This window comes from Mixophyes fleayi, chromosome 3 (assembly GCF_038048845.1).
Source record: "Mixophyes fleayi isolate aMixFle1 chromosome 3, aMixFle1.hap1, whole genome shotgun sequence".
NCBI classification, from domain to species: Eukaryota; Metazoa; Chordata; class Amphibia; order Anura; family Limnodynastidae; genus Mixophyes; species Mixophyes fleayi.
Genome location: NC_134404.1, coordinates 299,443,993 through 299,457,116, shown reverse-complemented (window position 1 = coordinate 299,457,116; position 13,124 = coordinate 299,443,993). Strand labels below are relative to the sequence as shown.

The following is a 13,124-nucleotide window of genomic DNA, read 5'->3' as shown; positions in this document are numbered from 1 at the left end:
GATCAACTTTAAATTTCGGTGTAAAAATAAAAAAAGTTATCAAGCATGTGTGCTGGATTAAAAATCAGCCAGTATTTAACTTCTGTGCAAAGTAATAAACTAATTTGCACCCCTTGCAATATAACATGCTTTGTCCCAGAGAACATTTACTTCTTTTTTTTTGCCTTTCTCTCCTTAAAGACTCAGGCCCAGAATCTCCAGACTCACTTCCCTTAGCCATTTTGGATTGCCTGCATTTTATTAATGCGCTGGGCGTCTTGGAAGCCGGCTGTTGCTCACATTACGTGCCTTCGGTCAAGAAGTTTTAAATCTCTACAGGTGCCCCACTGTGTGCAATGATTTTTCTGGCGAGTTGAGAAATAATCACCAGAATAATACATCTCCCAGAAGCCTTTTGTCCTCTTTGCATATAGGGCTTGGCGAACACGTGTCTATGAGAATTAGTTGGATCAGATGGCATATACTCAAATAAACATGTGATACCAGATAAAGATAAAAAGTGAGCTACTTATGTAATGGTAATTGCTTTTCGGACCTTAACTGCTTCTAATGGGTGTGCAAGATGTTGTACACATCACATGCTGGTTACAGCTAGTTGGGATGGAGCTCTTCCTCCTTCACACTGGGCACCGGAACCACACGCTAAGAGATGCAACTCAATAAATAAAGGGCATCTGAAGATACGCACAGCAGTATGGCAGTTCAGTAAATGTGTGGTGTGTAGAACCATGGGGTTGTATAACCATTTTTATATTGAATAAAATGTGGTCTCTTTTTCAAGGACAAATGTTTTTTTTTTTTGCTGCAATAGAGCAACAGGCCACCATATCACATCTTAATAAGAAGATACCTATGTTCCGTTCGGATCATTAAAGTAGGCCTCTATAAATAGTAATAATTAATGTGTAAGTAAATTTACCTAACCTCATAACAAGCAACACAACTTTATTTTTGTCTGTTTGCTAACAACATATCGGATTAAAAGATGCTTGCACATTCATTGAAAATAATAAATAATAACCAATTGTATCCTGGAGCTAAAAGGCAAAAGGTGAACAGTCCAACTACACAGAGAAAGGAACAATATATATTTCTGTTTGTTACTTACCAGCTGTAGACTGAAATTTTTTAATGTAAGAAACTAACCAACAAGAAGGGAAAAAGAGGAAAGACAAAGAATAAGATAGTAAGGTTAAAGCTCACTTTAATAATTTCACTATTCACAGTAAAGACTTCGCTTTAGTTTTCTCTCTTAAACAAAGGCTATTTATACTACTCTATACCTGGGCAGAATAAAGAACTAATAACAGAGCTTTTATAAAAGGTAACAGGAAGAAATGAAGTTTAGAATACTAAAATGAAAGAAATGTACAGTGGAGCGTGACCAGCAGATATATTGCTTGTTTAGTAAACATCCAGGTATATATGTGTATTATTGTTTTTTATTTCTGTAATACACCCTGTAGCTACATGCAGCAGAATAACATTTTTATTGGCTTGTGTTTTTTCCTTCAGGCCTGACTAAGCAGGTGCCTCTCATAAGTGCATCATAACGCTTCTTATTTACAACTGTGGAGAAATAATACACCTCCCAGAAGCCTTTGTTCTCTTTGCATATAGGACATGGCAAACACATGTCTATGAGAATTAGATGGATCAGATGGCATGTACTCAAATAAACATGTGATACAAGATGAGAAAAAGTGAGCAGGTTATGTAACAGTAATTGCTTTACAAGTACCGTAGAACGGGACCTTATGTACATGTAAGACAAATTTGGATGATTGGGTGCAACACATAGGTTAGCAACATGCCTCAATATTTACCAGACAGCCTAATTTCATGCTCCATCTAAGCTACAATTAACCAAAACAGAGATCTCTTTCTGCACAAATGGAATACAACTAAACAGTGAGCAATAATGGCAATTGTGATGCATACTGTAAATGATCCACTGTCTTTAAATCATGTCTGTCTTTGCTGGTAATGCATGGTATTGGAGGTTTGTAAGTTTATCTTTTAAAGCCAGAGATAAAGCAATAGAAGGTTCTGACATGTCACAATATATCATCTGTTCATGACCTCTGTTATACTATAGTGCAAGAGATGCGGGTAACTCACAGCATTGATATCTCCAGCTTTCTGTCCACAGAGAGTGTTTGGTTCTACCTGGACATCACATTCAAGACTTTTATTTTGACTTAGGCTAATTCCACAGTCCCTGTAGAAACACACAAATAGTAGTTATAGACATTGTAAAATAAGTTGACCTTGTGCAACAACTGAAGTTTCACAGGAAACAATTCTTACCCATTCAAATCTTTAGAAAAAGGCACAACCACAATGTCCCTTCTTACCAGGAGGTCCGTTAGAACACTGCTAGAAGGACTCTTTGATGCCTCACCTCCTCCCGGCAAACCGATAACATGGTCCCGTAATTTACAACCCTGGAAAACAGAAAGACAGAGGTCTGTAATGGCCAGTTAATGGAGAACTGGCTCTCTATATGATTGGTAAATGTTTAGCAAAAGAAAAAATGTCAGTGGAAACTTAGGGCTAGATTTACTAAGCTGCGGGTTTGAAAAAGTGGGGATGTTGCCTATGGCAACCAATCAGATTCTAGCTTTCATTTATTTAGTACCTTCTACAAAATGACAGCTAGAATCTGATTGGTTGCTATAGGCAACATCCCCACTTTTTCAAACCCGCAGCTTAGTAAATCTAGCCCTTAGTGTACAAATCACCCATACCGAGCCCTAATATAACTCAGAAGAGCGCCCTCTCCAACAACACAAACTGGTGAGGTCTGGAAGAGCGCTGCAGTGATAGTTCTTCAATACGACTAAATATGGACACTGCATACTGGACGATCCTGCAGACAACAATACAGTTTATTTTTAACATGTCATCCTGGTATCTGTCAGTTACTGTTATTTTCAGTTCGTCCCGGTCATCAAAAGGCAATTTTATTTTAGGGAAATTTTGTGGCAGAGTATGTTTTATTTCCATCTGTATATCAATCTCCTACCCATATACTGTAGCTGAATTCACCTTTTTTTAATTTCAGTGGTGAAATGAGGATACGACAGCGAAGGGAAAATGATATTGCAATTTAGTTATTTAATAACCAACATTATTAAAACCAGCAATAATATCACGTTATCCCTGCCATCGTAGCTCTGTATTTTGTACTTACCATTTTGCATTAAAAGTGTTCACCTCCCCCCTTTTTTTAAATACTTGCAACATTATGTAGTAAACACTCCTCCCTTGGTACCCTCTCCACATAGGACATGAACACACAGGTCTATGGATCAGACAGCATACAGTCCAATAAACATGGGGCACAAGAAAAATGGGCAAGTCATGTAACAGTAATTGCTTCACAAGCTGACTGGGACCTTAAGTGCTTGCAATGAATGTGCTTGATATTAGCATTGCTACCTCGCAGCTCTGGGATCAGGAGTTCAATTTCGACCAAGGCCCTATCTGTGTGTATGTTCTCCCAGGGCCTGAATCATTAAGGAGAGCAAAGCATAAAAAAGGAGTACCTTTGCACCTGGCCAAAACCATGTTGTATTGGAGGGGGAGGTAAATTTAAAATGTGGGGACAGATTTATAGTTGGGGAAGGGAATGTCCTAGGTCAACTTTAAATTTCAATCTAAAAATAAAGCTATCAAGTATTTGTGTGCTAGATTAAAAAAAAAACAGCCAGTATTTAACTTATGTGCAAAATAATAAACTAATTTGCACCCCTTGCATTGTAACATGGTTTGTCCCGGAGAACATTTACACTTTTTTTGCCTTACTTTCCTTAAATAACTCAGACCCTCAGGGTTTACCTGGCTTTTTCACCCATAGTCCAAAAATATACTGGTAGGTTGATTGGTTTCTGACAAAATTGACCCTAGTCTTAATATGGCTAGTAGGGAATTTAGACTGTAAGCTCCAAAGCAGGAGCTGATGTGAATGATTACATACTCTCTGTACAGCGCTTTGTAATATGACTGGTGCTATATAAATAAACAATAACAACAACATTGCACATACATGTGTTATTTACAGCTACAATGTATTTTTCTCTATTAATAATTCTGCAAAGGTAATTAATAATAAAAACACTAAGCTGATGCACTTTTTCAAGTATTTAATAAAAAAGCATCCATTATCCGCAGCCAGGAGGCCGACCCAGCAGTCTATGTGCAGGCAGCTGCTGCAGCTCATAGTGAGAGAGGAGTCCATCTGACCAGACATATTCCACAGGGAGGAGCAGCGTGCTGGACGGATTTATTCCTCCTGCGTTGGCAGGTAGGGGTCCTTGGGGAGATACTCCAGAGCTTACCCCAATCTGCTACATGGGGAGGAAAGTACGCAAGTAGGTGGTTTTGCTCAAAACTGGACAACCTCTTGAACACCAATAGTTTATTTCATGATTTTACATAACCAGGCAGCACGAGGGCCTAGTGGTTAGCATTTATGGCTCACAACGCTGGGTTCATGAGTTAGATTCCCGACCATGGCCTTACCTGTGTGGAGTTTGTATGTTCTCCCAGTGTTTGCGTGGGTTTCCTCCAGGTGCTCCAGTTTCCTTCCACACTCCAAAAACATACTAGCAGGTTAATTGGCTGCTATCAAATTGACCCTATCCTCTCTCACCCTGTCTGTGTGTGTGTGTGTGTGTGTGTGTGTTAGGGAATTTAGACTGTAAGCTCCAATGGGGCAGGGACTGATGTGAGTGAGTTCTCTGTACAGCGCTGCAGAATTAGAGGCTCTATATAAATAGATGATGATGATATGTTAAACAGATTTCTCAATACATCATTGAAAGCATAAATACGATACAAACATCCATATAGGAGCTGAAAATCATATACTGTATATTTTATGCAGGACACACAATAATTTATACAATATATATGCAATAATGTACAAAAATGACTCCTTTGGGTAATGACTTTGTGACATCAGTAGGTAATAAAGTAATTTTCTCATGCTCTATCCAGCATGTTATAGGGGCTCACTTAGCCTTGGGTCCTACTGGAGGATCCTATGATACTTATTATGGCCAGTCCAGGTCTGGATACCAAAGACACATAGTTATTTCACAGTCACATCCATCTTACTAAAAAAAATAGCTTTAAAACAAGAATGACTCACTCATAGGGCCTGTAAAAGTTTAATAAATAAGGGGTGGAATATTTAACTGTATTGCCACCATTTGCCCATGAGTAGTATTGCAGCAGTTGTACGTTTTCTTTTTTTAAACCAAATGTCATTCTTTCCAAGCAAAATTAAATACCTAGAGGGAAATTCAAACACTTGTAGTCCCCACCCCACATTTATTTTAGTCTATGACCTATTTTGCCATCAACTTTTTTTGACCCAATTAATTTTCTAAATATCATGATTTAAAGTTAATGTTAATCGATGCCATGTCATGAATTATGGTATAAGTATACAATGTATCAACTTTATTATTATCATTTTATTATTATGATCATAGATTTGAACATGGTAAACAAACATCACTACAATGAGTCTAACCTTTGGCAGCTGTGCGGGGTCAAAGCGGAGGACTTTTTGGTTACAGCAGGGATAGACTCCAGTACCCGGGGAATCCAGAGGACTTGCTGCATTTACATAGACGGCCGGCTCAGGGTGAAACTGGCAATGGGACAACTCATTGCAAAGGAACGTCTGGAAATGCAATATACAAAATAACTTATAGCCGACTGAATCCCAATGTATTATCCAACACCCCAAATATACTCTGTATTATTTGTGAAACACGGAAGTTGCCATTACCGCACTTATTTTTATTTGAACACCTTTTGACAAATTTGCTTTTATTGTGACATTAGTAAGGATCATTTATGAACGTGGACTTATTGTGCTAATGTGCCAAATAATAGGCAACTAGCATAGCTTTTTCACATAAAAATGTGAGAATTAGCAGAGGTACAAACTGTAGCATCCTCTAAGGAGGTAGTGCAAATCAAGTGTCAGTCTTTATTTCTCATTCATTCATGGGGGACACTGCTCACCTTGGGGTATAGAGGGCGCTGTGCTGGAAGTAAGACACTACAAAAAAACAACAACTTGACTGGCCTGCTCCCTCCCCTCAATGCCCCCTGTATGGAGGTTATTCAGTTTTATTTTAGTGCCCACAGAGTAGGGCACCATTTATGTTTATTTAGTTAATTTATTTCTTACTTTGTTTATTTGTTGAGAAGAGGTTATCTAACGGTGGTCTCTGTGAGAACACCGCCGCTATAACAGAGGGTACAAGCAGTGTTTTGACGCTCATTATCCACATACCGCTATTTTGCTAGGCTGATTCCAAGGATCCGATAACTGCGATGGACATGTTCCATTACACCAGAACGCAGTCTGGGAAGCTGCGGCTATGACATAGATCTGTCAGTCTCACTCAGAGGAAAGACTGAGACTATCAGCGGTCAGACAGGAGAATCAGTGCTGCACAAGCTATACACTGCTTAAGGTACTCTATGGCAGTTAGGGGATTGCAGAGGCATCGCCACATATATGACTGGGATCACAAGAGTTAATGCCTCCCTCTTTGAAAAGGCTTTTACTGAAGAGAACAGTCATTTCTTCACAGACTGCTCACCTCTGCGTTGCTATCTGTTAAACACTGGCTTTGCATGTGGAAAATTATCATTTTCCTTTTCAATCGGTGTGATTTGAGTGTGTGTGACTATCAGTTTACTCTCTCCTAATTTTATTATGTACGGATTAAAAAGTTATAGATATTATAGATATAAAGATATTAGTCATTGTACTCATGTCTGTTTATAAGATTTTAATTATTGAGTACTGAAATTGTTTCATTCTATTCAGTACAATACAATATAATTCCTTAGTTCACGCTCTTGTAGAGATTGTGTACTGTGGTATTTTTTTTTGTTTACTCTTGTTCTCTAATCATGTCAGACAAAGGGACGGCACTCAGATTCAAAGATGCTGGGGGAACATTTTATACTTCATGTGTTCCAAATGTCAGTCAGAATTACCAACTGGAAGTTCGGAGCCAGATGCCCTATGCGCAAGTTGCAATACTGAAGACAGAGTTCCGTGCATGTCCAGACGCTGACGATTTGACTGCTCCTACCCGGATTAAAGAGTTAGCTCACTGCATTGTAGAATTGACACAACGGGCAGCGAGTTCTGTGCTGCTGAGGTAGGTGAACATACCTTTCCTAATCCTTCCCTAGGGATCCCTGCTGCGACCCCACTCCCCTAGATACATCAGTTGGGCGGTTGCTGACCCTATGAATACATTACAGGAACCATCCTGGCTCCAAAATTTCAAGAGATCTGTACAGAGCATGGCTCATGTATCTTACTCACTAGAAAGCAGGCTCACCCCCAGGTACATTTCTGTGGAGACTCCAAATTGGAACTCTCCTCCCAGAAAGAAGGTGAGGACCTGACTGGATGGGAAGATGACTCCTCTAACAGACAGAGGGTGGAGGATCTAATTGTGTGGTCAGACAGGTTCTTAATATTCAAGATGTAGAACTGGTAGTTCCTGACGCTTCGCTGTTCAAAACGAAAAAGAAACAAACAGTTTCTTTGCATTATTCCTCACAGTTGTCTAAACTCTTGGAAGAGGTTTGGAAAAAAACAGATTCAAGATTCCAAGTTATGAGAAGATTTCGGTTCAACTACTATTATTCTGAAACAGACACAGAAAAATTGGATATCCCACCAAGAGTGGATGCTTCAATTGCACATCTTACAAAATCCACTACTATTCCTATTCCTAGTGGTGTTTCTTTAAAATACAGGACGGATAAGAAATGTGAGGGCATGTTAAGATCCAGATTTGTTGCAACAGGCTCATCACTCAGACGCATTACTGCAGCTGCTTGGGTAATTAAAGCGGTGGACAAATGGGCTAACCAACTAAGTGAGAACAAACAATTTGGGGGGCATAGATCAGAATTGACACCATGTAAAAGAAGCTTTGAAGCATTTGGTTGATGCAGTCTTCAATGCAGCTTTAGTGGTCGCAGCAAGGTATACAATCTGGCTTCGATCTTGGGATCTTGGGTAGATGCAGAGTCCAAAAAGACTATGGAAAACTTACCCTTTGAGGGGGCTGTCCTGTTCAGAGCAAACCTGGACAAGATCATCTGTCAGGCCAGTAAGGAAGAGTTAATTTAGTTAATGACCCAAGACCCAGAGGCAGAAGATTCTAGTCCATTCACTACATGGGTAGATCGAGAGAAACTTCCACAAGGGGTAAATCCTTTGCCCCACATGGTAATTATCAAAGACATAAGCAGGCTTGGAATGGGCAGATGTCCTTGTTCCAAACCAGCTGAAAAATAAACTGCATGACTACCTCATTCCCCACCTGGTGGGGGCACGCCTCCTGCTCGTTCGGGACCAGTGGATCCATTCCCCGAGTGGGTGAGAGGCATAGTGAAAAGAGGTTACATTCAGGACCTCTTAGGGCTGCCGCCAAAGCAGTTCTTTTCCACTTCCCTTCCAAGAGACAATTTCACAAAGTAGTCAGTTTTGTCAGTAATCAGTTCCATGGAACGAGACCAATTTCTCACTTCCTTGAATGCGTATCTTCACATTCCAATATGAGAAGCCCACCATGACCTTCTGCGGTTGGCGCGGCATGGAGCCTCAGTTGAACAATTGTGTTGGGTAGCAACCTGGTCCTCAGTACGAACTCTCACTAGATTTTACAGGTTCCACATCTTTGTTTAAAAAAATGCTAGTGCGCTTAGGTGCTGTATGCCTATAAATGCAGCCCTGATATATATATATATATATATATATATATATATTATATATATATATATATATATATATATATATATATATATATATATATATATCTCATCCCTGTGGGAAGACAGTGATGTATGATACAACAATTGAACGTATGCATTTAAAAGAGCAAAGTGATGCACTTGAGCTTCAAAACAAAACAAATGAAAAATAAGAAAACCACTTATTATCTGGTGCAATCACACGCTTCCCACCCCTCCTAGGAGCTCATCCACCAAAACAAGACAACAAAATTGGGAGAAGGTCTTAGTACTTATGATAGTTTCAAGCAATTGTTTACATTTGTGCAAGATGAAAAGTAAATTCTTTACAGTTCACCAGATTGAATACAAAAGTTTTTCCAATTCTACTTTGATCATTTTGGATCATTGTAATAAAAATATTCCAACAAACAAAAGTCACGCATGTAGTAAATGCAGCCCTACTGGCCACTGATGATTTATTTAAGTCATAAATTAAGTTAAACTGAGCAGCATTGTAAGAGAAAAAACACTTAAGGTAATCCAAAACTGATAGTAGGATGGATTTCCAAGAGACGTTCTTCAAATTCACAATTTCATCTGGATTCATAAAAGGTCAAGAGGAGCTATTTTATGGGGACAGTTTCAAAACGTTCAATGAAGGCGTCCTACTCGCAAAGTGCTGAATAAAGCACATTTGCACCCACAGAAACATGATGCACCTCTGCATATCTTCTGGTTCCTAGGTGCCCTTGAAGAGGTCATTACTTTTTATTAAGGCTTTGCTGATTATATATCTATTTGGATCTACATGTAATTTACTTTCATAAAGTGTCAGCCAGGTGTACACAACCTGTGACCCTCTAGGTTGTTCATTTATTTTCAAGGAAATATCAGTAACATCAAAGTAGAAAGTAGCAACAATTTAAACAATTGTAAATTACATATGTATTACTTGAGGATTAGGGGAAAAGAGGGAAGTAGAACTGGAAGGGTTAATCTCCTGCTATTTATTAACACTCACTTGCTTGCATCTGGAGCAGGTAAGCCAATTTAAAGTTCCCCACAAACGCCAATATACATCTCTCCAGGACTTCAGTTCCTCAAATAAACCTGTCAGGTATTCATGAACGTCCCATGTTCTGTCTCTGGAAATTCAGTGCAGATTAAAATTATTGTAATACAAATGCAACATCAAAGGAATGGTAAGCTTACATGTACAATGTTTAAATCCACAACACCACTGATATAATATATAGGGTAATAGAGGGTAAAATTTATGATGCATCTGACATGTTTCCTCCAACATTATAACATGACCTTGAATAAAACAGAATTGACCTCTAAAGTGAATGTTTGTTTACATTTCAAAGAAAGGCAGATAACAGGTCTGCCGTGAATTATACTTCACAGCCAGAGATATAGGACAGAGGAAATGATTCCTTAATTAGCAGTTTTGTTATACACTTCAGTTACCTCTTAACCATGGATTATTTTATTCTGATACTATAAATCACTAGAAAAAAAACAAAATAGATATCTGAAATTCAAATGAATGTACCTTATGTGAAAGAAAACAATATTTCCATACTGGTCTATGTTTATTTTCCCAGGTAGACAGGCAATCTTCTGCTCAACTTCCTTTGTCAGCAGCTTCTTACACAAACAGCATCTAGAAGAGAATAGTTAGACAGCTAATCTGCATATCTGATGTTTAAAGAATGGGCTCTAATATTTGTATTTCACACAAGTGTTACCTGTACAGTGTTGCAGCATTTGCTGGAGAATCTGGGTTTTTATATTCCGGATCAAACAGCCTTTCAATTTTCTTGCAGAATATTTTGCTACACAAACAAAAGGCATACCGTATGCTTAGAGAATATTACAAGCCAAATAAAACTAACATATAATAAGGATATTTACATAGCTTAAGATTGATAAACTTGCACCTCGTTGGAACATTTCTGAACGATGGATGTATGACCTTTGTTGTATATAGAGGTGTATGACATCACACTCTTCTTGCATCATTTGACAGGAGCATGACATCACTACTCTGTCATACATCACAACGGTTCCGATTGGATAATCTTGACAAAATAGACAAACCAAACCCCCCATCCCATTGCCCATTTGTCCGAACCACGGCCGTCAAGTCACACACCTGGTCTATCCATGTCACAGCCACTTCTTGTGAGGCCTTACCCCTTTTCTGGCAGGCCACATCCTTGTTGCCCCTCTGTAAACTTGGACAGTATTTGGTTTGTACCTCTTAAATTTGTCTTTTCTGTCCTTTATGTCGTCTGCCTCATTATGAGAGAAGAGATCAGTAATCCTTGTTAAGAGGTTTGCATTGATGCAGTTCATATTGCATGGGGTGGCTACAATGGCACTCATGTTTTTGTGACAGTAGTCTATGCATTCCTCTACCTATAGAAAATAAAGAAATATTATTTTGCACATAAAAATGACATTACAGCTTTCACTTTAAGATGTCATTAAAAGTGAAACAAAATCTGATAAAAAAAAAAAAAAGAAAAAAGATAAATTGTAGTAGAAACAAAAAATTAACATGTTAACCAGGTTATCCATAATCCAACATTATCTTATATTTTTATGGTGGTTTTTTTTATATAACCAACACACTATTCTGTACCCCAAACAAAAATCAGCTTTGATATACTCACTAAAGAATCCATCTTTAAAAACTCAGATGAGATCAGTATTGAAATAACGTTTCCTGGTTCTGTAATTAAAGAGGTTTATAATTAGATATTTTTTTTACTTTTATCAGATTGTCTTACTTTTTAATTATCTGGGAGGCACAGTAGTTGGCCCCCCAATAAAGGATCAAAAATAAACAAATTTGCGGGTGATTAAATGTCATCATAAGAAAACCAGCAAGTAGCTTTTCACTTTGGCAAAACCATGTTGCATTGGAGGGGGGTGTAAATTTAAAATGTGGGGACAAACTTATAGTTGGGGGTAAGGCTTACAAATATCTGTGTACCACATAAAAAACTGCCAGTATTTAACCTGGGAAAAATAATAAACTAATTTTCACCCCTTCCATTGTAACATGGTTTTGTCCAGGAGAAAATGTAATCCTGTTTTTGCCTTACTTTCCTTAATGAATCAGTATGTTCAATCAATTGCTGTGGTGACCAACAAGTAGACTTGTTAATAAAACGTTACACTTAATAGACATGGAACTTTATCATTTTGTTTAGGCACTGAAAGAGTGAAAGAAAAACAATGATTTAAAATCTCTACACCAACCCAGCTTTGGTACATCTTGCTTGTCAGTGTCATAGGAATTCCGCTTGACATATCTGATCAGCCAGTTAAAGATATGCACGTCACAGTGGACAGATATGTCCACTTCCTCCCATCGCTGGGCATCTGTAGATAAATATTCTGCAAAGTACTTCATCTCAGATATAAGCACGTCTCGCGGACACACAAAGTCTTCTCTCAGGTTCTTGGCTTCGTCACATACATGAATGACCATGTTTGGCCTTTAAAAGGAAAATGTGGTAAGAACAGTTCATTAACAGTCCTTATGCAGGTGTTACTGAGCATATTTTACTGCATTCGTGCTTTAGTTTTATTAGTTCAGTATAGTAATAATGATGCTGGTCTCCATTACCTGCTTCTCTATATGTAAGGAACTGCAATATGTAGGTAGGTCTCACTAACCTGGCCACACATGTTACAATCAGAACAATGTGTGGATGAGAATAGAGCAAATAAAAAGAAATGTAGAGGGAAAAAATCAAATGATAATCCAAACAGAGTAGGTGAAAATATTTAATCCAAAAATGATGAAATTGAAGTTGTGTGCATTGTTATTTTGCGAATAAAGTTTAATGATCTATAATAACCTGTCCCTACCATGCGCATGCACAGAAAATATCGTTGATCATTTACATCAAAATTATAATGTGTGTGAAGTCTAAATTGTAAAACAGAAATGCAATCATTAAATGGGAAAGGTAATAAAGTTAAGGGCGTGTTTGCATTATAAGTAAATTGAGGCAGACCCGCACAGAGAAGCATATATACCCTTCAATAACTGTATCACTCACAGGTGCAGATACACACTGATAATGAGGACAGTCACCAGCACAAGCTAGCCCCTACTGATTGACTGATTATGGATTTACCTCTGAAGCTTTCGTCATTGCCAGTTCCTATGTTATACTATTTTGTAGGCATATTTTAGAAATATGCTACTTTCTTTAGTACACCAGTGGGAAAATTATACCTGCTGTATTACAAAGGCTATTTTTTTAAAAATAACTTTATATATGTGTTCAAAAGAAAAAAAT

General features: G+C 38.1%; 1 protein-coding gene and 1 non-coding gene across 5 annotated transcripts in view; both read right to left on the bottom strand.

Moving 5' to 3' along the window:
- The window catches only part of SANBR (SANT and BTB domain regulator of CSR), a 43,803-nt gene that overhangs the window by 8,821 nt on the left and 21,858 nt on the right, over nucleotides 1-13,124 (bottom strand). For all 4 annotated transcript variants that reach the window (XM_075203863.1, XM_075203864.1, XM_075203866.1 and 1 more), the window contains 10 exons: nucleotides 12,073-12,311; nucleotides 11,481-11,539; nucleotides 11,063-11,223; nucleotides 10,551-10,637; nucleotides 10,355-10,465; nucleotides 9,818-9,941; nucleotides 5,546-5,698; nucleotides 2,311-2,447; nucleotides 2,122-2,221; nucleotides 1,109-1,141 (listed from right to left, as the gene is read on the bottom strand). In XM_075203863.1, the coding sequence (XP_075059964.1) occupies nucleotides 1,109-1,141; nucleotides 2,122-2,221; nucleotides 2,311-2,447; nucleotides 5,546-5,698; nucleotides 9,818-9,941; nucleotides 10,355-10,465; nucleotides 10,551-10,637; nucleotides 11,063-11,223; nucleotides 11,481-11,539; nucleotides 12,073-12,311 (1,204 nt within the window). The remainder of the gene's footprint in view (nucleotides 1-1,108; nucleotides 1,142-2,121; nucleotides 2,222-2,310; nucleotides 2,448-5,545; nucleotides 5,699-9,817; nucleotides 9,942-10,354; nucleotides 10,466-10,550; nucleotides 10,638-11,062; nucleotides 11,224-11,480; nucleotides 11,540-12,072; nucleotides 12,312-13,124) is intronic.
- LOC142147669 (small Cajal body-specific RNA 8) lies at nucleotides 2,901-3,027 on the bottom strand. The gene has a single exon (XR_012690781.1).